The 27691-nt window shown below is 56.1% G+C and overlaps 1 protein-coding gene across 3 annotated transcripts; it reads right to left on the bottom strand.

The window, feature by feature from the left end:
- Window positions 1-1972: 1972 nt before the first annotated feature.
- LDLRAP1 (low density lipoprotein receptor adaptor protein 1) lies at window positions 1973-26913 on the bottom strand. 3 transcript variants are annotated; one of them, XM_043445003.1, is made up of 10 exons: window positions 26698-26804; window positions 21822-22103; window positions 16768-16910; window positions 15835-15947; window positions 13774-13888; window positions 8086-8158; window positions 7610-7696; window positions 7116-7246; window positions 5693-5727; window positions 1973-3912 (listed from the first exon to the last, which is right to left on the bottom strand). In XM_043445003.1, the coding sequence occupies exons 2-10, from the start codon at window positions 21847-21849 to the stop codon at window positions 3768-3770; spliced, it is 870 nt and encodes a 289-aa protein (XP_043300938.1). In that variant the 5' UTR covers window positions 21850-22103; window positions 26698-26804; the 3' UTR covers window positions 1973-3767. The 3 variants fall into 3 exon arrangements, with proteins under 3 accessions (XP_043300938.1, XP_043300937.1, XP_043300936.1); XM_043445002.1 differs by lacking the exon at window positions 21822-22103 and having other exon boundaries at window positions 5693-5724; window positions 26698-26913; XM_043445001.1 differs by lacking the exon at window positions 21822-22103 and having other exon boundaries at window positions 26698-26912.
- Window positions 26914-27691: the final 778 nt, after the last annotated feature.

The raw sequence follows: 27691 nt of genomic DNA, 5'->3' as shown, positions 1-27691 counted from the left end.
ACGCCCTTCCAAGTCCTCAACTGGACATGTTCGGGGAAGCAGCCCCGAGGGCACACCTGCACAGTGGGAAAGAGGTTTCCCCCAGCCTATGAAGTCAGCCCCTAGAGCCGTACATCCTGAGCCCAGCCGGGGCCCTACCGCTCCCTTCCACATGGAGGGAGAGGCTCCCCAGAGCAGGGAACAGGCAGCTCGGCTTGGGGTAGGTAGGTAGGTACCCCATGGGGTAGGTAGTGCCGTGGAAATACACAAGCTTTAGCATCAGGCAGACTAGGATTCAAATCCGAGGTCCATTCCTTACTGGCTGGGAGACCCCGGTCAACTGTCCCATCTTGAAAGTGGTATTAGGACCACCCAGCTCCTGGCATGGTTGGGGGGGACTAATGTCTCTGATGTTAGGTGTGAAGGACTAATAGGGCCTGACATGCTCACTCACAGGGAGAAACGCTCACTCCCTGACAACAGAGAGGCCGCCCGGGTGCTCCGAGAACAGAGAAGAGCAGAGGGAGGAAGGCCAGGTGAACAGACCCCAGACAGGAACCGAGGACACGGGAGTTCACCCAGATTCCTTCTCTGAACTTGTTAGTAAATCCTTGGAGAGATTTTAATTGGGATGGTCTCTTCCCCGGGGAGAGGAGACCCCAACATCCACCCAGTAAAGCTGAAGGTCACATCAAATCTGAAAGGCGACTTTGTTCTCCGTGGCTTCATCCGTTATGCATGAAAGAGCAGATGGCGGGTGCTCAGGATTCATGATTTGAGACATCCGGAGACTATAGGCACTAGCCAAATTTAAACCGAAAGATGAACTTGTTGGGTGTCTTTTCAGATTATGGGAGAGGAAGAAAGGAGAGAATTTCTCCGTCATCTCCCATCCGCTCAGAAGTCACAGCTGTTCTGCCTTGCGTTCCGGAGACTTTTATTATAACCGTTTGAAAGGGACAAACAGATAAATGTCTGAGGAGGACTCCCCCCCGCCCCGAGCCTGAAGACAGTGGCCCTTCTACAGGAGGCCACAGGCAGCGTGACCGCAGATGTGGCTGCTGGGGGACTGGGACATGGCAGAGTGGAGGATCACATAGACCTGAGGCTGTGTGTCTCCTCTGCCAAGTTCTGGCCCCGTGGACTGCAGCCTCAGTGCCTCTAGCAGGAAAGGGAGCGAGAACCACCTGGCCTCAAGAGGAGCAGTGTGATGAGGTAGAGCTGAGAGCCTGGCACAGCCACGGGCAGAGAAAGAGAGCTCAGTTAACGGTGGCCACCACTGTCAGTTTTACTTTGACTTCCTTAAATATATTTGGTCCAAACTGCCTTTTGCTCTGGGATAACCTCTGAGCCATCTATGCCCATCACCAATATGATAACTGTCACTCAAGTCTCACAAAACCCAGGGAGGCAGAAAAGGGTCGTGATGGTTGTACCCTTTTCCCAGATGGGTAAACTGAGGCTCAAGGAAAGAAATCATGGATCCAGAGTTACAGCCCCAGGCAGCAAAGCCAGAGCTAGACGGTGGGTCTTCCAAGTCACCAAAACACACTTCCCACCAACCCCAGTCACCCGAGCCACAGTGTCCTGAGTCCACAATGGACAAGGTGTCTGGACCACTTAGTCCCCAGCACTAAGTCCCAGGCCTGGTTTGAGTTTAGCACAGTCTGTCAAGTGAATAAATATCATGGCCTCATTTGAGAGGGTGAGAAAAATGACTTGACATCCTTCCCAAGAAAAAGTATGTGCGGCCATGTATATTTCAAGGGGGGTCACAGACCCTGGTTAGGGGCCTTGACCTAGACCCTCAGAGACCTCTTCAGGGCTGAGCTCACTACGCTATCCAGAGGTGACCTTGCATAGCCAGTGAAAAGAGGGCCTGCTGGCTTCATCTGCGGGACCACAGACCACCGTTCCCCACGTCTGGGCCTGTGGTCACCACTGCTCCAACCACCCCAGGGCAGGGTCCGCCAGAGGCCGCTCCAGCCGAGTACTCGGTCCTTCAAAAAGAGAACATTTATTACTTATTTCTTTTTTCCTCTTTAGAATTCCTTTACAGCAACACCAAGGAAAGCACAAACTCTGCAGACACACGGGGGGCACGCTGACCGCTGCCGGCCGGAGACCAGCTCGAGGCCCCGCTGCGGGTCACACAAACAGCACGGCCTTTCTCCAGCTTCTGGACCCTCGTGCCAAGGGGCGGCCTGTGTCAGGCCCGATCCCTGCCGCCTCATGACAGACACAGGGGCTGACACCAAGGAGGTCTGGGCTGGGGAGTGGAAGCTGGGCCAGGGCCACATTCTGATAAAGACAATCCCACCCCATGTCTCACCCGGGCATTTCTGTCTGTGCTCTGATTCCAGTGCTTAGTCAGATATGCAAAATCTAAAAAAAATGGTGTTTCCTAGGCTGGTGAAACTTGCTCTGACTACCACCAGGCACTTCAGCTTGGTAAAGCCAGGCCTGGGAGGCACCTGAGGATGGAGGGTGTGCTGGTGGCTTTGCTGGGAGCCTGTGCGAGAGGGGAGGGGGTAGATTCTGAAGACAGGCTGCTGCTGGCACCGACCTGGGGTTGGAACGTCAGGAAGGAACCGCGTGATGCTTACGAAGTTTGGTTTTGTTTCACCCTCTGAATTAGCAGACTTCAAACACTTCCATTTTCACGGAAATCAACAGCAAGACAGTTTAGCAGGGCACGCAGGCTCATGCCAGTTCTGCGTGTAAAGGCACCAGATGGTTTGTTATGAAACATATTTTGGTCAGAAAATAGCTGGGGCTTTTTGGTTGCTGGGAGGACAACAAAGCTAGGGAAAAAAAAAAAGGAGGTGTGAGTTGTGAGAGGTGCGGGTGAGAAGGCAGCTTTGGCACCAGATCCGGGTTCTACTCTTGACTCTGACTTCTTCCACACGTGTGGTCTCAAGTCTCCTCATCTGAAACTTACGACCAAGGAGTCGCAGAACAAATCTAGGTGTTAGGTTTCGCTTGTCATCTCAGGAAGTATGGGGAGGCGGGGCTCAGACCCAACAACAGACTCTAGGAGTCTGCGGGCAGCCAGTTACACTGGTTCTCAGCACTGGTGGGGACCCTCCACGGGGACTTTGGGCCCCTTCTCTCGGAAGAAGGGCAGAAAGAAAGCTCTACACAACGCAGCACCATCGCGGAGCGGGAGCCCGCATCTGCGGTGAGTGCTCTAAAGTGCCTGCCACATGCTGTCTTTGGTCAGGGGCTGTCCCTGTCTCTTTGAGCCCCCCTGGGGCCAGGAGCTCAAGCCCCAGCCTGCTGGGGCCTGCCGGGAAGGTGAGCAGGACGAAGTGTCTTCTCCCAGGGCGGCGGGGCCCTCCTGTGCTCAAAGGGTGGCAGAAACGAAGAACCCAACTCCTCTCAGTAAGGAGCAGGGGCGCCCCCAGGGAAATCTGGGCCCTCAGAGAGAAGGGACGAGAAATGCTTTGGTCACCATCCTGACACCCACAGCGAGCAGCGCTCACGCAAGAGAGGGCAGGATGCTGGCTATCACACTGCGTTCGTGCCTGATGCCAAACCAGCTTCTGGAACCAGGAGTCACTGAATAAATATTCAAGGCATCTTTCAGTTCTTAGAGAAAGAACGGGGTTTAAAAAAAAAAATTTTTAAATCTCTCCTTCCCTCTGCTTGACTGGCTGCAGCTTTGATCTTCAGGCTGACAGCGCTGCCGACTGGAGGAGGGTGGCTGGGGGCGGGTGTCCAGGAGCTGGCCCCTGTCCCAAACATGGGGAGCTTTGGTTTGTCACGTGTCCTGCCAGCCCCAGGCCTCAGAAGTTGAAGAGGTCATCTGACTTGGCGCCACCACTGTCAGGCTTGTCCCAGTCGACAGGCGAGAGGCACTGGGCGTAATGAATGTCCTGCGCCGTCAGCCCAGTGTCCAGGACCTGAGGGTTCGTCCGAGACTGGGCCAGCCTGGAAGGCAGAGCTGTGTAAGCTGGGGGCCCAGGCAAGGGGCTTGGTGGGGGCCCAAGGAGACAGTCCAGCACAGGGTCAGAAGCGAGAGAGCATGGGTGGGCAAACGGCAGGACTCGGGGACAAAGAAGAAAGACCCAGGACTTCCCCAGTGGTCCAGGGGTTAGGAATTCGCCTGGGTACACAGGTTTGATCCCTGGTCAGGGAACTAAGATCCCACATATGGGCGACTGAGCCCACGTGCCTCAACTACTGAGCCCATACGCTGCAACAAAAGAAGTCACTACAATGAGAAGCCTGCACACCACGACTAGAGAGAGCCCTCTTGCAGCAACGAAGACCCACTGCGCCAAAAATAATAAATAAAATTATTTTTTTAGAGAAAAGAAAGACAGACCCAGATGTCGGGAGAGGTGGAACCTCTAACCAGAGTCTACCCTTGAGGGTCAAGTGGCTGAGAAAACTGTGGGGCAGGCTGGTGGCATTCGCAACACAGAGAGGCCGGGGCACCCACGGCTCCATCAGGAAATGCCCAGGAAGGAGAAGAAAGGGCAGCTGTGCCAGGGCAGACAGGGGCGTGCGTGGGAGGGGGCCTGGGGCAACCATGAAAGACCACTGGCTCTAACTACGTTCAACACAGCGCCGTTCACAAAGTAAATTCAAAAAGGGGCACGATTAAATGTCCAAAAAATCCGGAGAGTTAATTACAGCCCACATCCTTAAAAGAATGTGAGGCAGTCGATGAATGAGGTATTTACATGGAGTTTTTAGTAGCCTGGAGAAATGCTCCCGATATATACCAGCGTAGAGTGAAAAATCAGGATCCCCAAATACAAATATCATGAGCTGATCAAGGCGAAAAAAAACTGCATATGTATAGGATCAGCATGAGTTAAGCCCCAAAGTCTGGGCTGTGGGATTACGGGATGGTGTTATTTCCTGTTTAATGCTTTGCTGATTTTCAAAGTTGTTAATTAAGGGCATATGACACTTTAGTAATCTGGAAAAAGCAAATGAAAGATTTCCTTCAAACAGGAGGGTCGCAGTCAGCCAGGAAAGCAGGAGAGATGGCCACAAGAATAATGAAGGGGCCACACCTGCCGCTCCCCGCCCCCCAGGGCTGGGCCAAGAGGTTCCCACTGGCTCTGGCAGGAAAGTAATGGGGAAGGGGAGACAGCTCTAGGGGCCTGCTGTGGGTCCCAAGGGAGAAAGGGAGGCCTGGCTCAGGACCCAGAGCTGCCCAGGCCTCTCCTCAGCCCGCCTTCACGGCGGCATGCCCCCGAGCTGAAGGTAGCCGCCGACAAAGATGACCCCTGGTTAAAAGGGGAAAGGCCACCAGCCTCCGGCTAGACCACCTATCTCCTGAGGGGCTGGCTTCACTCCCACCTCAAGTAAATGCTACATGGATTTAATTTAACATTGCCTTCTCCTTGCCCCTTTCCATAGAGGCAAAACCTCGGGAGGGGACAAAACCTGCACCCAAAGCCCATTCTTGAAGGCCACGCCAGACACAGGAAGAGCAAGCCAAGCTGAGCTGCAGTGCGCTCAGTCCAGCTCAGACTGCTCAAGGAGCCACAAGGAATGATAGCTTCAGATTTCACCTGCAAGGACACGTTAGCAGGCCTGGCTGAACAGTGAGCTCCCCGCCCCTGGACGTATTCAAGTTGAGACTTTCCTTCTGGACAAAGTCAGAATTCAGACACAGCAAAGAGCCCTGGAGACCAGCCCCCCGCAAGCACCAGGCCTCCTTCCCCAGCATCAGGAGCCCAGCTGATGTTACCTTGAAAATGCTTCATCCAGGCCGTCATCCAGCTCCTTGGGGAAAACAAAGCGGGAGATGAGAGCCCTCAGAGGGGGAGCACGTGCCCAGAGCCCTGGGAAGCTAGGGGGCCCGAGCACGCGGGAGGATGGGAGGAGTCTGGCGGGCACCTGGAGGAATGGGCACAGGAAGGCCTCCCCCTGGCTACTGCCATCAGCATCTCAGCACAGGGACCCAAACCTGGGATGGGAAGAGAGGGCACCTGGGTGCCCAGAGGCCTGGGGGTTTCAGTTCCCAGCTCTGCCACGACTCGGCAACACCTTAGTGAGGCAAGTCACCACGGCTCTTTGAGACTCAGCTTTTCCTTCTGTAAAATGAGGACACTGGACTGAATGATCTCTGTGGCTTTCAAAATCCGAGAGGGAGAGGGTGGGGGGGTTTTCTTGCTTTTACCCACTTTCGAAAGCTGAGCCAGGATTCTAAGCTCATGAGGGATAGGTGGTGGCAGGAATCCCACAGCCTAGGTTGGGGTGGGGGGGAATGGGCAAGGCTCCCTCCGCAGCCTCTTGGGGGACAGGCAGGTGGCAAGGCTGGCTCCCAGACCAGTTCACGGTGCCCGCTCGGGGGACACTGAGTGGCCCCCAACAGGCGGTGGGATTTGGCAGTTTTTCAAGTCCCTCGACAGTCCAGATTTTTAAAAATTAAAGGGACGTGACAAGTACAGTAACATGTCATTCTGCAGTGGATCCTGGACCAGAGAACGGACACTGGAGGGACAAGTGGAGAGAAGTGAATCAAAGCCTGTAGCTTATGTAACAGTGCTGTATCAATGTTAATGATTTTGATCTTTGTAATGCGGTTATGTAAGATGTTAACAACTGGGGAATCTATATGAAGGGGAACAGGAATTCTTTGTACTGTTTTTGTAACACTTCATGTATTACATGTTAGCTTCCTCTGGAAGATTCTTCAGGCAGAGGTCGTCACCATCACTGAGGAAGTGAAAGAGCTGAGACAGAAAAAGGTCAGGGGGCTTGCCCCAGGTCCCAGAGCCAGTCAAGGGCCAGGCTGCCTGCCTGAGTCTCAGGCTCCTCATTCAGATGGCCGATGGGGAGGGGCGTCAGGAGAGAGAGGCCCACAGTGAGAACAAGGGGGCCTTTGGCTGGTCCTGCAGTGGGCAGAGCTGGATGCTCGGGCCAAGAGGCCGGGCATTGTGAGGAGACAGCTCTGCTGGGAGCCAAGCCTGTTGGCGACGCAGCCCTAGGTTCAAAGGGACATTGTTCATCCCCTACCCAGGGCCTGGGTGCGGCTAGGGTCATGACCTCCTAGAGGCCTGCAAGAAGTGGGTGCCAGGGCCTGCCCAGGAGCTGCCGTAGGCCTCATCCGGGGACCAGGCCGAGGCTCGTTGGATCCGAGGGGGATCCCCGGCCCCATGACCACTCACCCAGACAACACTGCTGCTGTTCAGGGCTTGAGGCCGCGGTGGCTCATCCGTGTTGGTGGTGTTGGCGCTGACCGTGGACAGTGGGGCCTTGGCCGTCTCTTCCAAGTCTAGCAGGTTCCCAGTGACAACCACTGTGAGGGGTCAGGGGCGTCAGGGGGAGGGGAGGCTCCTGTCCTCAGCCTAGCCTCTGGGCCCCATCCTGGTGTCTCCTGGGCTGGGCTGGTCCTGACTCCCTCCTCGGGCATGGCCTTTCCGGGCCCACCACCCAGACCACCAAGACCCACCCTGGAACCTCCCGAGGCAGCTGCCCAGCAGCCCACAGGGTGGAAAGCTCTGTCCCACTCGTGATTCAGGCTGGAACCCATATTCACAACAGGCATTGAGGTTCTGGAAAGTGCGGAGGGAGTGACATATACCCAGATTTCTATATCTGTACAGGACATATCTGCACACGCACCTAAACAAGTCATCTTCCCCCCAGCTCAAAGACTCACGGCTCCTCAACGAAGGGGCGCTGTCTTGGCGGGCCCCGCCCAGGACGTCCGCTCCCTCTTGGTTGGCTTTCTCTCTCTTCTCCTTCTCTGTGGGACCAAGCAGAGCGTGTCGGGAGTCCCTGGGCAGCACTCCAGCCCTAGCCACCTCTGGGCAGGGGCAGGCTGTGGCCCACCTCACGGGGGGCAGGTGTTAGGTCTCCAGAAGACAGGAAAGAAACTCGGCATATTTCATTCCCTCCTCACAAGGAGGAATGAATGTGGGGGAAGGAGACAGCTGTTCCCAGTTTCTTCAGGTGGAGAAACTGAGGCTCGAAGGTGCAGGGACCTGACCAGAGCCACAAACTACTAGGTGATGAAGTTGACTCCAGAGCCTTTAGCATCTGCCCCGCCCCTACTGCTCAGCATGTCTTCAACACCCCCTGTACACCCCACCCCCCAACCATCACCCACTCGATGCATCCACAGACAAGACTCACCTTCCTTGGATACCTGCCAAAACTCAAAGGCGACTTTGAAGGCTTGGGCTACTGTGAGGGTGACAGCCTGGGCCTAAAAAACAGGAAGTGGAGTCGGGGGAGGGTACAGTGTTAGACAGGTAACAGCAAGTCTCCACTGGAGGCCCTGGACTCCAGGCCAGGCCCACCTTGGCTCCGGAATGTCTGATGGGTGGAGGTGGAACCCCAGCCCCTCCCCATCACCAAAGCGGCCTGGAAGGAAAGGGGCCACACCTTCCCCAGGCCCCTGAGGCCCCACCTTCACTACCGGAAGCCCAGCCCAGCCAACGTTCCCACTGGTACTTCAACCCCCACCCTGGCAATGGCTATTCATCTCCATGCTTTTTCCTTCCCCTTTGAGTTTCCCTAAATGCAATTAATTAAGCATGAGGCTTACTTCCTCCAAGAAGTCATCCCTAATGGCCTGAGGACTTCACATAGTAACTGAGCTGTTAGAATTACAGAACAGAAAAGCCAGAGTTGGGGAAGGGGGATGAGCCACAGGTCAGACTCTGGTGAGGACTATGCCAGGTCAAAATGGCTTGCAAATGCATGCCAGAAAGGTAGTACGAGGCTCTTTCACTTCCTGGCAGGAGCAAGATGTCAATAAGGGCCTGGGGCAGAAGTGCCATCACCCACTTAAAAAGAAAGGCCACACGTTGGCCCTCAACCCCTGGGGGGTCCCATCTACCTCTTTAAACGCGACTTAAACGTCATCAACTCTCTTACGTTACGCCACGCTATGCCATGCCGTGTCACATGACATCACAGGCGCTGGGCTCCCACAGCCCTGCCTACCTGTCTATAGTGAAATCATATGAAAGTGTTACCAGTTTGTATGCTTGCCTGTCTGCTAAGTCGCTTCAGTGCTGCCTGTGACCCTATGGACTGACTGTAGCTTGCCAGGCTCCTCTGTCCACGGGGATTCTCCAGGGAAGAATACTGGAGTGGGTTGCCATGCCCTCCTCCAGGGAATCTTCCTGACCCAGAGATTGAACCTGTGTCTTCTGCATTGCAGGCAGATTCTTTACTGCTGAGACACTGGGAAAGTCCACACGTGCCTGCCTATGTCACCCTAACTGGGTGCTCCCAAAGGCAGGCATCAACTCTGAACACCCCTGTTCTCCACAGCCCTCCAGGGGTGCCTAGGATGCTGGCTGGATTGCATTTGCCTGGGGACAGGTCTCTGAGGCCTCACGCTCCAGCCAGGACCAACCCTCAGCCCACGTTCATCTCAGACCCTTCCTCTCCGATTTCAGCTCAGGGTTAATCAGCTAGACTTCTGGGAGTGAAAGTCCTAGAACTCACGGCTGTAGCCGGAAGCGACATGTAGCTTACTCCGCAGGCCCGGCCTGGGGAAGAGAGTGCCAGACTCTTCCAAGCGCACAGCAAGTTCAGGCCTAACCAGCCTCAGCCCCACTCCCTTCCCCTCAGCCAGACAACTCAATTTAATTGAGAAATGAATCTGTGGCTACTGCCTTTAAAACTCTTCTTTAAAATTTAAAATCCCTAAACAAGCTGACTGATCCCTGCCAATTAAACTTCACGAAGTATAAAATCTCATTTGAATGTCTCCGTCATTTACATTTTTGATAGAAGTACGGGTGCTTTATGGTAAAACTTAAATATGGTAATTAAGTATGAAACTCTTCACAGCTGTTTACAATTTAAGCTGTCACGTCTGAATCAAGTTTAATAGACCCAGTTACCATTGAGAATTGCCCATGAACTAAAAATATGGGCTAATTACCAGCCAGAGTCAGATCACTATACACCCAAGCAAGGGCTGGTCACCCAGTGTGGCCGGGAGATGGGAACGCCATTATTTTTGCCTCCAGGAAATCTGGGGACACAGGCCTGATGCTGTTTTTGCATAAATCTGCTTGCTCATTTGCATACAGCCCCGCCCTTTTGCCCTGAAGTCCGGAACTGCAAGTTAAACCAAATATAACTCAAGATGCAGATGCCTGCAGGTGGCTGCAAGCCCAGGCTGGACAGCGACTGGTGGGGCCGTGGGGGGGGGGTGGGGGGGCAGGTGGGCCCCATTTTCCTGGGACTGCAGGAATCTAGGCACCAGCATGAGACGGAGGACTGCTCACGTCTGCCCACAGGAAAGCCGTCCTCGATCCTACAGGCCCGGTGTCTGCCCCTCCTGAACGCCTCTGGCCTGGGGGTCTGTCTTATCACCTGACCCGGTACTACCTTGCCCAGTTTCTCATGTCCCTGTCTTGTTCTGGATAACCAGGCAGTCAGCTTCTCATAGGGAACCGTCGGGCTTAGCGCTATAGACCTGGGCAGGACTGTGGGATCCAGGATCCCAGCTGGGTACTCAGACCAACCAAATGGGGCCAGCTGCCTGCACAGCCCTGCTGCACCAAAGGACCACCTGGGGGATGCCACTGTCCTGAGAGAGAAGCGCCCTGCCCACCTGACCCCAGGTAGAATTAGGGAGACCACCTGTACTGCAACCCTGGGCTCCCCACTGATGCTGGCAATGGCATCGTCACGTCTGAGCCCAGAGGCTGAAGTGCTGGCTGAGGGCTCCCAGGTGGGCAGATAAAAACATTTCTTGGTAGAGAATCTTATCCTGGCCATGCGCAAGAGGAGCCTCCAGGGAAGAGAGGCCTGGTGGCTGTGCCGCCCATGTTGAGCTGAACTGGTGGGTAACCCAGAAAGGGACCCCTTGCCCCCTCCATCTGGGTGGATCTAGGCTTCTTGCTGGTTCAGGCAGCCCAGCGAGGAAGGGTGGGGATGTGGAGACTCTGGGCCCCTGGCCAAAAGGACTGAGGGCTGCGTCAACATTCAAATTCAAGGTTCCCTTGAGGTGCCATCCACCCAGGCTCCAGTGACATCTGAATCCCCCACCCCCAAACATATCACTTGAGTTTGCACCTCATGCCTCTGCACGTGCTGATGATTCCTGGGCTGGAGTGCACCTACCCTCTCACCACCCTGCCCCCTTTTTCTCAGCCTGGGAAACTCCTCCTACTTATTACTCACCCCTCAAAGCCCAATTCAAAATGTCTCCTTCTCGAAGAAGTCTTCATGACCTCCAGCACGACAATGACCACCACCCGAGAACCAAGCTCCCTGCGTGCCAGTTACTGATTCCTGGCTCTCCTCTCCATGGCCTCAACCCCGGGTCCCTGGTGCCCGGCAGAGCTCAGCCCAAGACAGGGAGCCGCACGCATCTGTGGAGGGACCTGCTGGCAGCAGGGATGCAGAAACCGAGGCACCCATTTCACCTTCTGCCTCCTCCTGTGAGCCACATCCTCTCCGCTCTGAGTCTCGGGATCTCCAACATGACCAGACCACAAGGCCATAACACACTGGAAGTCCAGCCTCGGCTGAGGCCTTGGGAGCCACAAGGACACCACCCGTGTGTCAGACGGTCTTACACCGCCCTGGGCTGGGCTGTCTCTCCAAGAGGCCTGCCTGAATCGGAGAGGCCAGGTGGGAAAGGCTGGAGAAGGACAATCCGAGATCCAGCCGCTCCTGACGCAGAAGAGGACAGGCCCAGAAAAGCGAACAGCCTGGGCGCTGGATGTCCAGTAGGAGCTGGTCCTCTGCCGATGGCTCTGCTGTCAGCACCGAGCAGTGGCTGGCTGTCTTCCCCAGTAAACCTGACCCCTCAGCCTGGGGCAGACTGGTTTCATTCAAGCCCGTCTAAAGTCCTCTGGCCCCAGGCCAGGCTCCCGTAGCCCCTGGACCAGCATTCGCTCTCGTTCACCCCCGACCTCCCCACCCCAGAGGAAGTCCCTGCAGGCTGGGAGCCCCTGCTCTGCAGCAATGGCCGAGGGCCAGCTGCCCCTGCCCAGCGCCTGCTCTGCGCAGTGCGGAGGAAGAGACCAACAATGGGGACATAATGAGCTTGTTCTGTGGGGAACAAGGCTGTCATGGGAGAAGCCAGCGCAGCTCAGGGACCCAGGGCATCACGAGGCCCGCGTGAGCGGCTGGCGACACTGAGTCTGCGGGGAAGAAACAGGGTGCACAAAGCAGCTGGGACCTGTGAGAACAACCCGGGAGGCCATGGAGGTGACCTCCGCATTCCGCCAGTGGCCACCCAGCCCAAGGAAGGGCAGGCTCTCACCCACGGCCGCAGGGTGGGGTCAGGCCCCTGGCCAGTCTCCTACAGCGCTCCTTTCACAGGACCTGAGGCAGGCTGAACCAGACCCCCTCCTTCCACAAAAGTGAAAGTTGCTCAGTCATGTCCAACTCATTGCGTGCCCACGGACTGACTATACAGTCCATGGAATTCTCCAGGCCAGAATACTGGAGTGGGTAGCCGTTCCCTTCTCCACGGGACCTTCCTAACCCAGGGATTGAACCCAGGTCTCCCACATTGCAGGCGGATTCTTTACCAGCTGAGCCACAAGAGAAGCCCCCACCTCTGCCACCCCAGATGTCCACAATCTAATCCTAGAACCCGTGAATGTTACCTTACATGGCAAGAGGAACCTGGCAGATGTGATTAAGTTAAGGACTCTGAGGTGGGGATTATCCTGGATTACCCAACAGGCCCAATCACAAAGGGCCTTACGAGAGCGAGGCAGGAGGGCGAGAGTCAGAAATGGCAAAAGTGACGACAGAAGCAGAGAGGGAGACTGGATGGTGCTCCACTGCTGGCCCTGAGGGGCGACAGAAAGCCTGGGGGCCACTTTAAGATTGCGATGTGTGGGGTGCGTCGTTGATGACGGGGGAGTTGAACAGATCCTGTCTCCTTGGCTTTAAGGACCCTAGGATACAGGAACTGGGGCTCCGGGCTTCAGACACAGAGATCAACCGAGGACAATACTAAATCAATAAACGTCAGGAACCTCCTTACAGGGCGGATGCTCAGACCTCGGGGGCCTCAGAAATAAAAACGTCAATGCCAAAGGCTGACTCACTCCAGCGGCTTGCCATGAAGTTCAAGACAAAAGCCCAGAGACCACCAAGGTCCCACCCATCCCAGCCAGATGTGATCAGGGTGGCCTGGAAATGGGGTTAAGGGGTTCCTGGCTCCTCAGTCACACAGGGAGGGAAGAAACGTGGGTTTAGACCCTCCCTCTGCCTGGCTGGCTATGTCATCTTGAGCAAGAGAGCCAACCTCTGTGAGGCTGTTTCCCCATTAAAAAGAAAACCAATGAACACAGTTACAGCACCCATCTTGCAGAGTTGTTCTGAGGAGCAAATGAGATGATACCTTAGAGATTACCATTGAAACAGGCAGAGTAGGTATCAACATAGGGCCATTTCCCTCACTGCTCTGGCCACAGCCAGCGAGGTCCTCTGGGGGCCCTCACCTCTGCCTTTCACCCTGGACCGCTCTGATTACCAGACTCCAAAGACTAATCTCTGTAAGGCCTTGCATCCCCAGACCATACCAGAGACAGGAGACCTCTCCCAGATCTCAAATCCATCAAATCATATGATAGAGCAGAAGGGGCCCCAGGGTAGTCACTGGGAAAGTGGGCTTGTTGCTGCCCACAGGCCAGCTGAGGGCAGTCCACCCTGCCAGGTGACCTGCAGCCCTACATGGGGGCCCTCGGCTCTCAGCTGAGGAGCCACTTGAGGTTCCCAGGGATTTCAGACTTTTAACTGATACCCACTTTGGGTCCTGCCTCCCCCGCAGTCAGGGCCCCCAAGCTGAGGCTCCTGGCTGCCCGAGCCCAGCCTCCCCCCACTGACCATCTTCCGCTTGGTGCAGAGGAAGGCGTGGCACTCAAGATTCTCGTTGTGCTGGCTCTGTGCGATGTACGCAAACACCTTGTCGTGCATCTTGTCTGCCGTGCAGTAGGAGATTCTGAAAGGCAAGGGGGGCGGGGGGGAGTATAACCAGACTCCAGGACAGGGGCCTGACTGCATCCGGGACGTCCCTTAGAGCGTATCCCCTGAGGTTCAGACAGCCTGCCATGCCATTCCACCAGGGCAGGACTCTGGGCCTGGCGTCCTGGGCCAGTTGTGGCGGGACAGGGGAGGGGAGGGAACCCAGGCTCGGCAGGAAGGAGTGATGGGAACAATAGCAGCTGAACCCTGAGTGCACACTGGGCAGCCTTCTAGATGGCACCTCACTGAGTTCTCAGAACTGCCCTCCGAGATGGGTTCTAGTACCCCCCCACTTTTCAGGTGAGAAAACTAAGGCTAACAGACCACCAAGCGAGTGGGCCGGGGGCCACAGCCACTGCCATGCTGCCTCACGGAGGTTTTTGCTGACCGGCTGGAAGGGGTAAAAGGATGCCCTTCACCTCAAGGCCCCTCGAATGCCCTCCCCCTGATCACAGGTCAGAGGAGTCCAGGCCCATCGCTCGCAGGATGACTGAGACTGCTAACAGGTCCTCCTGGAGCTCGGGCCAGGGAAAAAGGAGCTGGGAGCAGGGTAGGGGCCTAGGAGGCAGCTCCCCCAGCTTGAAACACCCCCTCACCCATTTGACCCCTCCGTCTGGCCTCCAGTCATCCCAGGAATCCCAGTCAGGAGAGGAGCTGTGGGCCCAGAGGGGGGACAGGAGCTCCGCAGACTTCCTGACTCACGTGGCCCCGGTTTCAATCACAGGTGTCGACAAGGGGATCAATCAGGACCATTTAAAACCCCCGAGTGGGCAGAGTGAGGGGGTGCCAGGTTCCCAGCCACCTCTTCTCCAACCCTGGGGAGCTGGTCTCCTTAATGCCCTGGGTCTTTGGCATCAAGGCCCTGTCCTAAATGCCCTGGGTCTTTGGGTATCCATCAATTAGATCCTGCTATTCTTCACGCCTCAGCAAGGAGAGGCTTTCCCAGCTGACCCCAGGCAGGCCTCTCCTTCTCTGCCCTCTTGGGAAACACTTCTGTCTCACACCCTCCCCTCCATCTCCTCCTAGAATAGAAGCTCCCTGAAGGCGGGCTGGGTCTGATCCTCTCACCTGGCACAGACCTCAGCAGAGCAGGTAAATGCTGGGTGAAGGAGGCAGGCGGAATTAGGAAGGGAAGAGGAAGACACAAGCTAGAAACTCTGCAATGACCCCACAGCTTACATCCACCCCCCGACACACACACCCCAACCCCAACCCCAGGACTGGTCTGTGCTCTTGCTGGCTGAGCCACATGCCTGGAGATGAAGCAAGAGGGTGTAGGGACGTGAGGCCTGACGCAACTCTGCCCTCGGTGTCCTGGGCTCAACTCAGTCATGACCTCACCATGAGGGCAATTAATTCCCTCCCTGGGCTTCAGCTACCCAGATGGAAAATGGACCTGAGCTGTCTGTCTCTTCCAGCTCTGAAGTCCTACAACTGACCAGCTGAGAGAGAGGTGGGGATGGCCTGAGGCTCCAAGGGCCGGGCCTGTTGCCCTGTGACCAGCCCCCACCCTCTATCGAGATCCTCTACGCTCTGGCCTCAGACGTGCCTGAGGCCTCCCTGGACGCCTGGCCAGATGTCCAGAGCTGAGCTGCTGTAATCCCAGCGAAAAAAGGCAGTGACGGCGCTGCTGTCTGCTCCAAGCCTGACTCAGCAGCACAGGCGGGAGGTGGCAGTGTCCCAGGGCGGCTGCAACTAGTGACGGTGGCAGCAGCCATTCAGCCAGGCGCTCGCTGTGAGCCAGGCGCTGGGCCCTCGGTGCTTCACAACAGCCCCTGGGGTGGGATCTGTTTCCACCCCAACAGATGCAGCTGAGGAAAACTGAGACCCCAAGGTCGCCTAGACAGGCATTGGTAGAGCCTGGATTCAGACAAAGCACTCCACCCACCGCCCTGAGGGGCAGAGGGAAGCCGCTGAGAGTACCTGTAAATGGACACGTTCTCAATAAGCTGGTTGGTGATGTTGTCTGTCAGGATGATCCCTCGGGGCGACACCTTGAGAGTCACCTTCTGCAGCTTCTTCCCACTGGCCTTGGCCTTGGGGCAAATCTGAGTCAGAGGAGCCTTACCTGCCCGAACTTGGGACCCACCCTTGTGGGCTGCTCCCCGCTGTTCTGGGCCCCTGATGTGAGGCCCATGGGAGGCCTCAGTTCGGGTGACTGGCAGAGACACGATGGGGAAGATAATTTGGTCGACAATCCCTTCTGATAAAAATAGGGACAAGGGTCGTTCACGGAGTACCTCTGTCTGCCAAGCACGGGACCTCGAGTCATCCTCACAGGCGGCAGGATTTCGCCTGAGGGGGAAACAGACTCAGAGAGGTTGAGGGACTGGGCCAAGGACACACAGCCAGGAGCGGGTGTCAGACTCTGAGGACTGAATGGGCTACTAAGAGTCCAGCAGGATGGGGACTCTGCGCTCCACCCGCTGGGGTCTGAGCTGAGGGGGGCCTAGGCCACCAGGAGAGGCGGCCTCCGAGGGCACGTGCTCACTCGCGAGCATCCATCCAGTAATACAGGGATACCCTGCCTCTCAGGTCACAGGGCAGGCGGCGGGTGCCAGCAACAGCCCCCACCCGACTGTCTCTCCCTTGGCTGGTGGCTTGAGCTGAGGGACAGGAGGCTTAGAGAGGTCACGGCCATAAAGCTAGACAGGAGGACACTGGCCTTGACCCTGACACCCAGTGGCTCCCCTTTAGAGTCTCTAAGCTGGATGCGGGGGGGTGGGGTGGCAGGGCAGCTCTGACACATTCAGCCACGGTGATATATGGAGGGGGGGTGATAAGCGCCAACCCCCACCCCCGCAGGAGCCAGCCCCCCCGCCTGGAGCTCCCACAACCCACCCTGACTGGGCTCACCGTGGCTACGATCCTCTTGACGGCAGCAGCTGACAGCTCCTCACCCTTGGGCTGCTCCACCAGCGTCATGCCCAGGTACTTGAGACTGAAGAGCATACCCTCGAGCAGTGTCTCCCGGGTGTCTGTCCAGTTTTCAGGCAGCTCTGGGCAGAGGAGGACAGGCCCTCAGACCCTGATGGGAAGGGCCAGCGTCTGCAGCCCCCATCTCCTAGGAAGACCCAGCAAGGGACACCGGGGTCCCCCATCTATCATTATTTTTCTCTTTAATGAAGGGCTAACATTTTCTAGCATATCCCAGGCACCGTGGTAGGAAACTTTACGTCAAATCTTCTCATCCACCCTCATGAGAACCTGGGAGGCAGACACTTTTATCATACCCATTTAGAGACAAAGACAGTGAGACCTGGTGGTGGTGGTTCAGTCGTTAAGTCGAGTCTGACTCTTGCGACCCTGTGGACTGTAACCTGCCAGGTTCCTCTGCCCATGGGATTCTCTAGGCAAGAATACTGGAGTGGGTTGCCATTCTCTTCTCCAGGGGATCTTCCCAACCCAGGAAATGAACCCGCGTCTCCTGCATTGCAGGCAGATTCTTTAACAACTGAGCTATGAGGGAAGCCCCGTTTAGAATACCCATTTAGAGACAAAGACATGGAGACCCAGGGAGACGAAATCCCATGACCAAGACCACAGAGCCAGCAAGTACAACAGCCCAGAATCAAACTCTTCTTTTCAAGCCCAAACTCTTAACATCAGTGTTAATACTTTCTGAGGGCAAGCCATGCCATTTTCTTATCGGATCTTCAGTGCAATCTGGTGAGACAGATATTATTCCCACTTTACAGATTAGGAAACTGAGGCTCAGAAAGATGAAGCTGGCAGACAAAGGCCAATGAGTAAAGGGTTAGAGTCAGAATTCACGATTAGGTGATTCCCATGGCCCCAGCCTCTCTCTGCATAGCCACAGACCCCAGGAGGTAGGGAGGAAGGGAGACCAGGAAAGAGACAGCAGTCCAAGGAGAGCAGGGGTGAGGTAAGGCTTAGTGGGGAAAGAGGGAGGTGACTGCTCAAAAGACTTGACATGAAGGCCACCTGACTCCGGAAGACCGGGGTTCAGATCCCAGCTCCGCTTCCTTCCACCTGCATGGTCTTGGGGAAGGCCTCTCTCCTCTGAGACTAGTAACGCCTGGGCTGCAGCAATGGCACATAGCAGCACACACGGGAAGGACCCTCTGCAAGCTCTGACCGTGACCGAAGGAAGGAAGGTTGGAAAGAGGGGAGGAGCCTGGCTCACTGGGCAGTGAAACAGACCAGGAGGGAGAGTTGGAAAGAGGCCCCTGTTTGGCCCCATCCACGTGAGAGGCCCTGAGCAGGCAGAGGGACAAGAGGAGAAGAGTGGTCTTCGCTGGGGTGCGGGTCATACATGAACTCATAGGAGTTCCTAGTCCCCCCATGCAGAGTGAGACCCAGGTGAACGGGAACCTGATGCATGCAAGCTGGCATGCCTGAGTGAAGGAATGACCCAGACAACCCCAAGGATCTTTCAGGCCTGAGATGCCCCCAACACCATCCTCAGCTCTGGACCCTGGCCCACTGCCTTTAGGCCTCTACCCCAAAAGAAGGCCAGGCCCCACTGAGAAGACTCCCAAAGGGATCCCATCCTCTGTCCATCAACCAGGAGTCTATTTCATTTGATCCTCCAAAGAGAATCAGAAAGTCCCGGAGGTGTTCCAGTCCTGGTTAGGTGATAAGAACTAAGACAATGGGCCTTCCCCTCAAAGAAACCAAGAATATTACCACCCCCAGGGCAAAACAGAGCTCTAACACTCATGACTACCTTACAAGCTAGCATTCTCTCATTCCCATCTCACAGATGAGGAAACTGAGGCTCAAAGGACAAGGAATAGGTCCAATCAGTTGTCTAAGTCATGCTTAAAGCCCAAATTCCTAACCATTAGATGATACTATCTTCCCAAGAGGCAAACTACCCTCCTTTTAGCAAAATGTCAGGGAGAAGTTCCTACAGCCAGAGGCATTTCCCTCCACAGTTCTTAATTCCTGAGGCTTCCTCTTTGTAGGAATCTGCCAGACTACCACTTTCAACCTGAGATCCCTCTGAGCAAGGATGGCAAACTACGTACGGCCAGGCTGGTCACCTGTGTCCTCGGCAGACATTGCTAATCCACCGCATCTCTATTCCCTCTGATTTAAAGGCTCTGAACTGTTTCTCAATACAAGGCTGCAGGTAGGCAATACCAATCCCTCAGGGGTGGCCTTGTTCGTCTCTTTATCCACCCCTGCCCCTGGGCAAACATCCTTCCTCCTCGCATTTTCATGTCTCCCCGCTCTCATTTCCGCCGCCGGCTCTGCCCTTTCCTGGCCCCTCTCCAAAGCCACTTCCGCTCCCTCCATTCCAAAGGGCCAGAGCTTGCCAAGGTCACAGACGACCTCTTTGTTGTCAAGATATTCCCCAGTACCCCCCCTGACCTCTGAAATGCTTGGCGTTTTTCTGCAATCCTCCTACCCTGGCCTGACCCTTCCCCTCTTCGATGGGCTCCTGGAAGAGGGCCCTGGTAGACTGGTGGCCACTCACCAAGCCTCAGAGACCCTCACCCCAACCCCCTTACTTGACAGATGACCAAATGGTGGCCCAGAGAACAATGAAACTTGTGCAAGGTCACAGAGCAAGTAAGAGGGACCCCAGCTCCCAATCCACTACAGGTAACGCCCACAAGGGCTGTTGGGAGTTACAGGCTGCCCAACCTCCTCTCCTCCTACACAGGCATGCACACACAACAGAGATTCCAGTCATGCAGAGCTTCCTCCACGATGTAATATTTATTTTCCCACTTCTGTCTTTGCTCACAAGTAGCTCCCTCTACCAGAAATGCCCTTCCCTTTGCCAGACTGAAACTCTTCCATCCAGTCTCCTCCAAAAAGCCTTCTTTGAGGTGATGTATCCTAGTGGCTAAGAGCGAAGGCCTTAATCCTAGAATCCACTGAACTTAAGTAGGTTAATTAACTTTCCCTGAGCCTCAGCTGTCTCTTCTATAAAATGGTGGTGGTTGAGTCGCTAAGTCGTGTCCGACTCTTGCAACCCCATGGACTGGAGCCCACCAGGCTCCTCTGCCCCTGGGATTCTCCAGGCAAGGATACTGGAGTGAGATGCCATTCTCTTCTCCAGGGGATCTTCCCAACCCAGGAAACGAACCCGGGTCTCCTGCATTGCAGGCAGATTCTTTACCAACTGAGCTATAGCGAAGCCCTCTATACAATGGGAGAAGCAAGTCTCCAGCTCACAGGGCTGTTCTGAGCCTTTGATGAGATAATAAAATGAGACAGTGAGATAATAAAGTGTAATGGGCTTATTAGCACAGGGCCCCACCCATGGTTCTGCCTCCTGGGGCCTCTTCTCTCCTGTCAGGGGCCACCCTGTTCGGGGTATGGATTTCCTCCTCTTCCTCCCGTAGCCGTATCACCACCACCAAGCGGCTGCCTGCTAGTGTGTTCTCCTCTTGAAGGACTTCCGAGCATGTCTGCCTCCTCCACGATCTAGCAGGGAGGAGGTGCACCCTGCTCGATGACACTGTGGGGCCTCACTCTGCTTCTCCCTGCCCGCCCCCATCACCCTGGCCTCCCAGGCCCAGGAAGGAGCTCCTTCTTCCCCTCCAGTAAACCCTGCCTCCCCTCCTGTACTTCTGGGCATGAATCATCTCTTTGATGAGGTGTAAGCTCTCTCAGGCCCCACGCCCTCCCGGAAGAAGCCAGCACCTGGTAGCACTCAGCAAAGACAGAGGTAAGGCTCGCCACCACAGCCGCCGCGCTCACCACCCAGCCACCGCACGCTGGAGGCCGCGGGTTCCTTTCGAGGAGGAACCCAAGGAGTCAGGAAGAGCTTCCAGAGGCCCCTAGGCAAATACAGGCCTGAGTCCACAGCCCTGTTCCGGTCCTGGTTATTTTTGGCCCTGTAGTGTGTAATAACTGTGCTATTTTAACTTGTGATTTTTACAGATGACCTGCTGTCAGAATTAGCTAGGGACGGATGGACCGTATGCCCAGTCTGACTTGTAGCTGCAGACATGGTACTCCTTCCTCACTAAGCGGTCCCTGCCTGGGAGTCAGGGCTGGGCAGGCTGCCCCCATGCCCCTTCCAGCCTGGCTGATGGCTGGCACATGAGGGCTACGGCCAAATCCGTGGGCTAGGAGGAACCTCCAACCGGGCTCCTGGCCTCCAGTCCCTTCCAGCCTGCAGGGGAGATGGCCTCAGGAGCCACAGAGTGGTATCTCAAGAAGAGGACCCAAGTTCTGCCGTGGCCTGGAGTGGGGCTGCGTCTCCAGGCCACAGTCTCCTTATCTGACAAATGGGCTCAGTCCTGCAGGAGCGTCAGCAGAAAAAAGGTTCCGCGTGTGAAACGTGCTAAGCAAATTTCAGAAGTTATTAAGATTATCAAAAGAAGGTAATAATGATTTTTTTAAAAAAAGGGTGATCGAGTGGTTAAGACTCGGTGCTTTCATTGCAGGGGCCTGGGTTCAATCCCTTGTTGGGGAACTGAGATCCCGTTAAGCTGCCAACCCCCTAAAAATGCTAACAGCAGTAGACACCAGATGGGCAGTGGGGTTCATAGTCATCTACCGCCCTGCTCCTTGGCTTCCACATTTAAAAATGGTATCAACAATAGTATCAGTCCCACGGGACTGTGTGGGCGAGGATGGAATCAGTACACACACAAGCTGGGCTTAGAACCATGCCTGGAAGATTACAAGTGTCAGTGCTGGGTCATTCAACTCAGCTCAGTTCAGTCGCTCAGTCACGTCCGACTCTTTGCGACCCCATGAACCGCAGCACGCCAGGCCTCCCTGTCCATCACCAACTCCCGGAGTCCACCCAAACCTATGTCCATCCAACCATCTCATCCTCTGTCATCCCCTTCTCCTCCTGCCCTCAATCTTTCCCAGCATCAGGGTCTTTTCAGTAAGTCAGCTCTTCGCATCAGGTGGTCAAAGTACTGGAGTCTCAGCTTCAACATCAATCCTTCCCATGAACACCCAGGACTGACCTCCTTTAGGATGGACTGGCTGGGTCATTACCAAGGGTCAAATGCGAGGGTGTACACAGCCATGTGCAGTACTTTAGAGAAGAGTCAAGGATGTATCAGGACTCCCTTTGGGCAGCGGAAGATGCTCAGGGGCGTCCAGGCATGACTCGGAATCCACAGTGCTGAGCCCTGACTTTCACAGCTGTGCCTGTGACTCTCTCCTGCAGTCTGTCAAGCCGTTCCTGTGAGCCGGGCCAGGCTCAGGATCACCCGGAAAGAACGGTAACCGGCCCTGCACGCCACCTGAAAAGAACATCTGGCTCACTTTCAGTGGGCTGTGGGTGACCGGGCCCCGTCAAGCCACACACCCCTCCCTCAGCCACTGGGCTGTGAGAAGAAGTCTCAGGCGCCAGTTAAGTGTCCCTTGCACAAGCTGGTCCCTCGGGCTGAGACGCTGTTCCCAGATTCCTCCCTCCTTGTATTCGTACCTGTGTTCCCTGTCACCTTCTCTGAGAAGCCTTCCCTGACTCCCTGCACTGACACTCTCATCGCCCCACCTTTAGCTCCTCGTGCTATGCTAAGTCGCTCAGTCACATCCTACTTGTTGTGACCCCATGGACTGTAGCCCGCCGGGCTCCTCTGTCCATGGGATTCTCCAGGCAAGAATACTGGAGTGGGTTGCCCTTTCCTTCTCCAGGGGATCTTCCCCACCCAGGGATCGAACCCTCGTCTCCTGCAGTGGGAGGTTGGTTCTTTGCCACTAGGTGAGTACCATTACCACCCAGGCCACCTGACATGCCACTCTCTCTGGCTGCTGGAGACTTGGATGCCCACTCAGGCTGGGAACAGTAAGAGCTCCCGTCTCCAGCAGCCCTGCAACCACCGACAGGACTGCCCCTCAGAAGGAATAACTGCTCTGGAGCGCCCCCTGGGGTGGCCTCTCAGTTGCCTACAATGAAAATTGGCTTCATGTTGTCCACTCTTTGGACGCCTTTCTCTTCTCGCTTCTCCTAAGAATACTTCCTGGGATCTCTTCCCAAATAACTGCCTTGTACTCAGACCCCTGTCTCAGCATCTGCTTCTAGAAGAACCCAAACAAAGACACCGCCTATCATTTCCTCACCTGCTTTATCTTTCCTCTCAGCGTCACCACTACCCACAAGCACACCACTCACTGGTGCCCCAGTCATGCTTCCTACCCCAGAGGGCAGAGATGAACTCTTTCACCAGCCTCCCCGACACCTCTATCAGTGTCCAACACACTCAGTATATTGTGGTTTGGGGTTTATTTATATCCTTCATCGTTAACATTATAAATAAGTAGGACTAGATCCTCCGTTCCACCCCCCACTACCACGAACCAGCTTAGCTGAAACCTGCACCTCAGATTTCTTTACTTGGTCTCTCTCTCTCAGAGTTCTCTGACAACCCATGGAGGAACCTGAGGGTCAGAGGGACTCCGTGTGGAAATAAGGGTATTGAGGGGATGGGGTGAGTCAGCCTTCTAGGCAGCTGGAAGAAAGGAAAACCCCTGGCCAGGAACTGAAATAGAATATTTATGGTTCCCAAAGAGATGGGGGCGGGCGGGGGAGCCATGTGTGGGAGAAGAAGAGAGTCCCCCGTGGAAGTCGGCACTAACGGGAGACGGGGCGGTGAGGGTCAGGACAAAGAAGCCTGTCTGCTGCTGGCTTTGCTCTGTGACCTCAGGCAAGCCCTACTCCGGGCTTCAGTTTCTGTGCAGATAAAACAATGATCGCACTAATCCCAGCTGAGGACCTTGAGGGTGAGGAGCAAGTCACAGCCGATTGTGGCTATCAGGTCTAACCTTAACTCCACTGGCTTCAGTTCGGTCCCCAAACTCAAGCGTAGGGCTCAGACCTTGAGGGCTGGATCCACCCCACGTTAGGCTGCCTCAGCACTCCTACCCCGGACACCACCCCCTGCCTCCCCCTCTACTTGTGGCCACCTCTGTCCTCAGGGGCGGCCAGCCCTGCCTCAGTCACTCCTGGGGTCAGAGTCCATGAGGCCACACTGCTAAGACCCCTGGGCTAGGGATTTGGAGCCAGCTCTTGGAAGCTCCATGTTGGAGCCGCAGACTCCACTTCCCCGAGCCTCAGGTTCCTTTATCTGAAAAATGAATCTGATAAGAATCCCTGCTCTGACACCTCACAGGAGTGAACACGATAATGGAAGCAAAAACCCTACGTAGAAGGTAGAGTGACAGAAGCGGTAGTCACCAGTCATTGAACTTTCTCTCTGCCAGGCAAAACATGATTTCAGTTAACCCGCATCAAACAACAACAACAACAAACTGAACTGGTTACTATTATTGACAATTTACACATCAAAAAACTGACTTAACCAGGGACAGGTGGGGATTCACCCCAGCTCATTCTGGGTCCAGAAGGCTCCAGGACGGCACTCTTGGCTTACTGGGGTCTGCCTAAGAGGAAGGGGGCTCTCCTCTCCTTTCCTACGCAGTTGTAGACAGGCTCTGAGCCCCCCCAAACTTGTTCCACCGCATTAAGAGTCATGCTGAAGGCCCACAAGACAAGTAAGGGAAAGGGGAGTGGGGGAGGAAACCACCAATTAGGTGCCAGAAGGAAGTGTTATTGTCAACAACCTTCTCAACACCTCTGCCAGAGAGACTTCCCTGGTGGTTCCGTGGTTAAGAATCTATTATACCTTCTGGACTTCCCTGGTGGGGCAGTGGATAGGAATCCACCTGCCAAGGCAGGAGACACAGGTTCGACCCCTGGTCTGGGGAAGATTCCACATGCCGCAGAGCAACTAAGCCCATGCACTACAACTGAGCCCACATGCTCCAGAGCCCAAGAGCTGCAACTAGTGAAGGCTGTGCTCCGCAACAAGAGAAGCCACTGCAATGAGAAACCCGGGCACCACAAGGAAGAGTAGCCCCTACTTGCAGCAACTAGAGAAAGCCCACTCGCACCAATGAAGACCCAGCGCAGCCAAAAATATATATATTTTTTAAAATAAGCTTAAAACAAGGGCTTCCCTCCTGGCTCAGGTGGTAAAGACTCCCACATGCGGGGGGCGGGGGGAGAAGAGGGGGAAAACTAAGTCCACGTGCCACAACTACTGAGCTGGCACGCTCTGGAGCCCTCAAGCCACAACTAGAAAGAAGCCCGCTGCACTGCAAGGAAAGATCTTAAATGCCACAAAGTAGATCCCCTGGCAGCAGGCCCAAGGCAGCCAAATAAATAAAAATAATTAAAAAATAAAAACAAACTAACAAACCACATCCCTGCCAGGTTAGAGTTTTTATCCTGATTTTGCAGATGAGAAAACTGAGGATCAGAAAGGACAAGTGACTTGTCCAAGATCAGAGCAGGCAGGAGAAACTTTCCTGCCACTCAAGGTGGCTACTTCTCCTCTTTCCCCATACTGAGTGTGGGAAGGGGGAGGGTGTGTTCCTAAGTTTCCTTCCCTGTCCTTGCTCCTCCCTTATCCCTAGAGAAAACGACAGGGTTTCCCCATTGGAACGGGCCATCATTCTCAGAAGTTCTGATCAAATCCCACAAATATTTAAAGGAGCTATTTTGGGAGTCCATAAATGTGGGAGATGGGTGCATCCCTGGCCTCCTCCAGTCCTAATGGCCTGACCCCAGCCCCGCCAGCAGGCACCAGCCCATGTTCTCAAAGCTAGTCTTTCTTGGTTTAGGAGGCAGGCACAGCTGGAACCGCAGAATGGGGCAAGAGGTGGGGCAGGGCAGACTCCCTAGGCCCAGACACGCTGGCACTCCGGGGCCTCTCCTGAGCCTAGGGAACTCGGGCTCCCCTGGTGGAGCCCTGGAAGGCCAAGACAGAAGGGGGTGTAGTGTACTGACAGCGGGCTTCCTGATGCGGGAGAGGCCAGGGTCCCAGGCTGTTGGCCGGGGAGGCGGGAGGGTTCAGGAGTCCTGGCTTTGGCTCTGTATCTCCCAGTAAAGGAGCTGCGTGACCCCAGGCAAGCCACTCCTCCTGAAAAAGGAGGGACCTGGGCTGGGTTTCTAAGGCCTCGAGGGGGAAGGTGCCAGGTGACTGGTTGGTTCCCTGAGAGTAACTGGAGACAGGAAGAGGAGGGGGGAGCCCGGTGAGGTTCCTCGCAGGCTCCGGGACGCCCCTGGGAGAGGCGGCGGCAGAGTCTGCCTTACGCCCGGGCGCCCAGGGACTTCGGAAGCTCAAGCGGCGAAGTGTGAGAAATAAAAACAGGTTTCCAACACAACCAGGAGGCCGGCCGGGCCACCTTCTGAACCCTGCCAGAGAAGGGGTCTAGACGGGGCGGGTGGGTGGCACCTCCTGAGACCGCAGGTTGAGCCCCGCCCCCAACTTCCAGCAGGTACCTGCGAAGCCCGGGCTCGCACCTGAGTCGGCTTCCGGGCGCCCGAGGGAGTTAAAAGATGACCTCGTGGGCTGGACTGGGGGAAGCGGGCAAGGTGGGCGCCCGCCGGCCGCTGACCGCGGGCCAGAGTGCAGGGGCGCGGGGTGGGGGTGTCTTCCCAAACCCCCCGACCCGCCCCACGTCCCTTCCCCACCCCCCACCCCCACCCCGGGTACAGACGCCGAGCTCCTGCCTCCCCTGGCTGTCCAAAGAGGGGACGTGCCCGGGTCGCGCAAGGCGCCTCCTCCGACCTGCAGCCCGCACCTGGGGACTCCGAGCTCCCGTTTCTTCCCCCAGCTTCTGCCCCTCCTCCACAGTCGCAAAGAATGGGGGCCGGAGTGGGGACGTGACCTTCCGAGACCCTCAACCCCGCAGGGCCGGGGAAGGTCGCTCCCGGGCCACAGGGCGCGGGGTCAGGCCCTGCCTCTCTCCCTACTCCGGGGCCCCTCAGGAGGCGAGGTTCGTGCGCCGCGACCCCCAGCCCGGGCCCCCGGCGGACGCGCACACACTCACTCCGGTGCCGGCCGCCGCCGCACCCCCAGCTCTGCTTGGCGAGGCTGGGACTCCGGATCAGCGCCCGCCCGGCGGACTTGAGCGCGTCCATGGCCTCTCCGGGCCGCCGCGCTGCCGCCTCCGCAGCAGCCAAAAACTCCGTCAGGGAAAACTTTCCGCCGGGGCCAGGCGGCGCGCGGGCTCCGCGCTCCTCCCTCCCCGCGCGAGCTCCGCGCCGACGCCGACGGGGCGGGGCGAGAGCGGCCAGGCCCCGCCCGTTGCCCCGCCCCCGCCCCGCCCCGCCGCTCCTCTCGCCCCTCCCCTCCCCGCCTCTGCCCAGCTCCCCAAGGCCGTCTGGACAAAGGGCGCCCCAGAGGCTGCGAGCCGAGCCGTAGACGCCCTGTCGTTTCCTCTCTGTCTCTCTCCCCAAACCCCTTATTTCCCACCTGGTAGGGGGCTGAGAGTCCGAGAGCCGCCGCCCCGCCGCGGGAGTCAGTCAGTCAGTTCAGTCACTCAGTGGTGTCTGACTCTTTGCGACCCCATGGACTGCAGCACGCCAGGCTTCCCTGTCCATCACCAACTTCCGGAGATTACTCAAACTCATGTCCATTGAGTTGGTGATGCCATCCAACCATCTCATTCTCTGTCATCCCCTTCTCCTCCTGCCTTCAATCTTTCCCAGCATCAGGGCCTTTTCAAATGAGTCAGCTCTTCGCATCAGGTGCCCAAAGTATTGGAGTTTCAGCTTCAGCATCAGTTCTTCCAAAGAATATTCAGGACTGATTTCCTTTAAGATGGACTGGTTGGATCTCCTTGCAGTCCAAGGGACTCTCGAGTCCTCTCCAACACCACAGTTCAAAAGCATCCATTCTTTGACGCTCAGCTTTCTTTACAGTCCAACTCTCACATCCATACATGACTACTGGAAAAACCATAACCTTGACTAGAGGGACTTTTGTTGGCAAAGTAAGGAGGCGTGGGAGGCGCGGGCCCAAAATTTCTAGACCACTGAAAG

This window comes from Cervus canadensis, chromosome 24 (assembly GCF_019320065.1).
Source record: "Cervus canadensis isolate Bull #8, Minnesota chromosome 24, ASM1932006v1, whole genome shotgun sequence".
Taxonomy (NCBI): Eukaryota; Metazoa; Chordata; class Mammalia; order Artiodactyla; family Cervidae; genus Cervus; species Cervus canadensis.
Note: the sequence above shows the minus strand (reverse complement) of the source record. Positions and strands in the feature narration are given on the sequence as shown.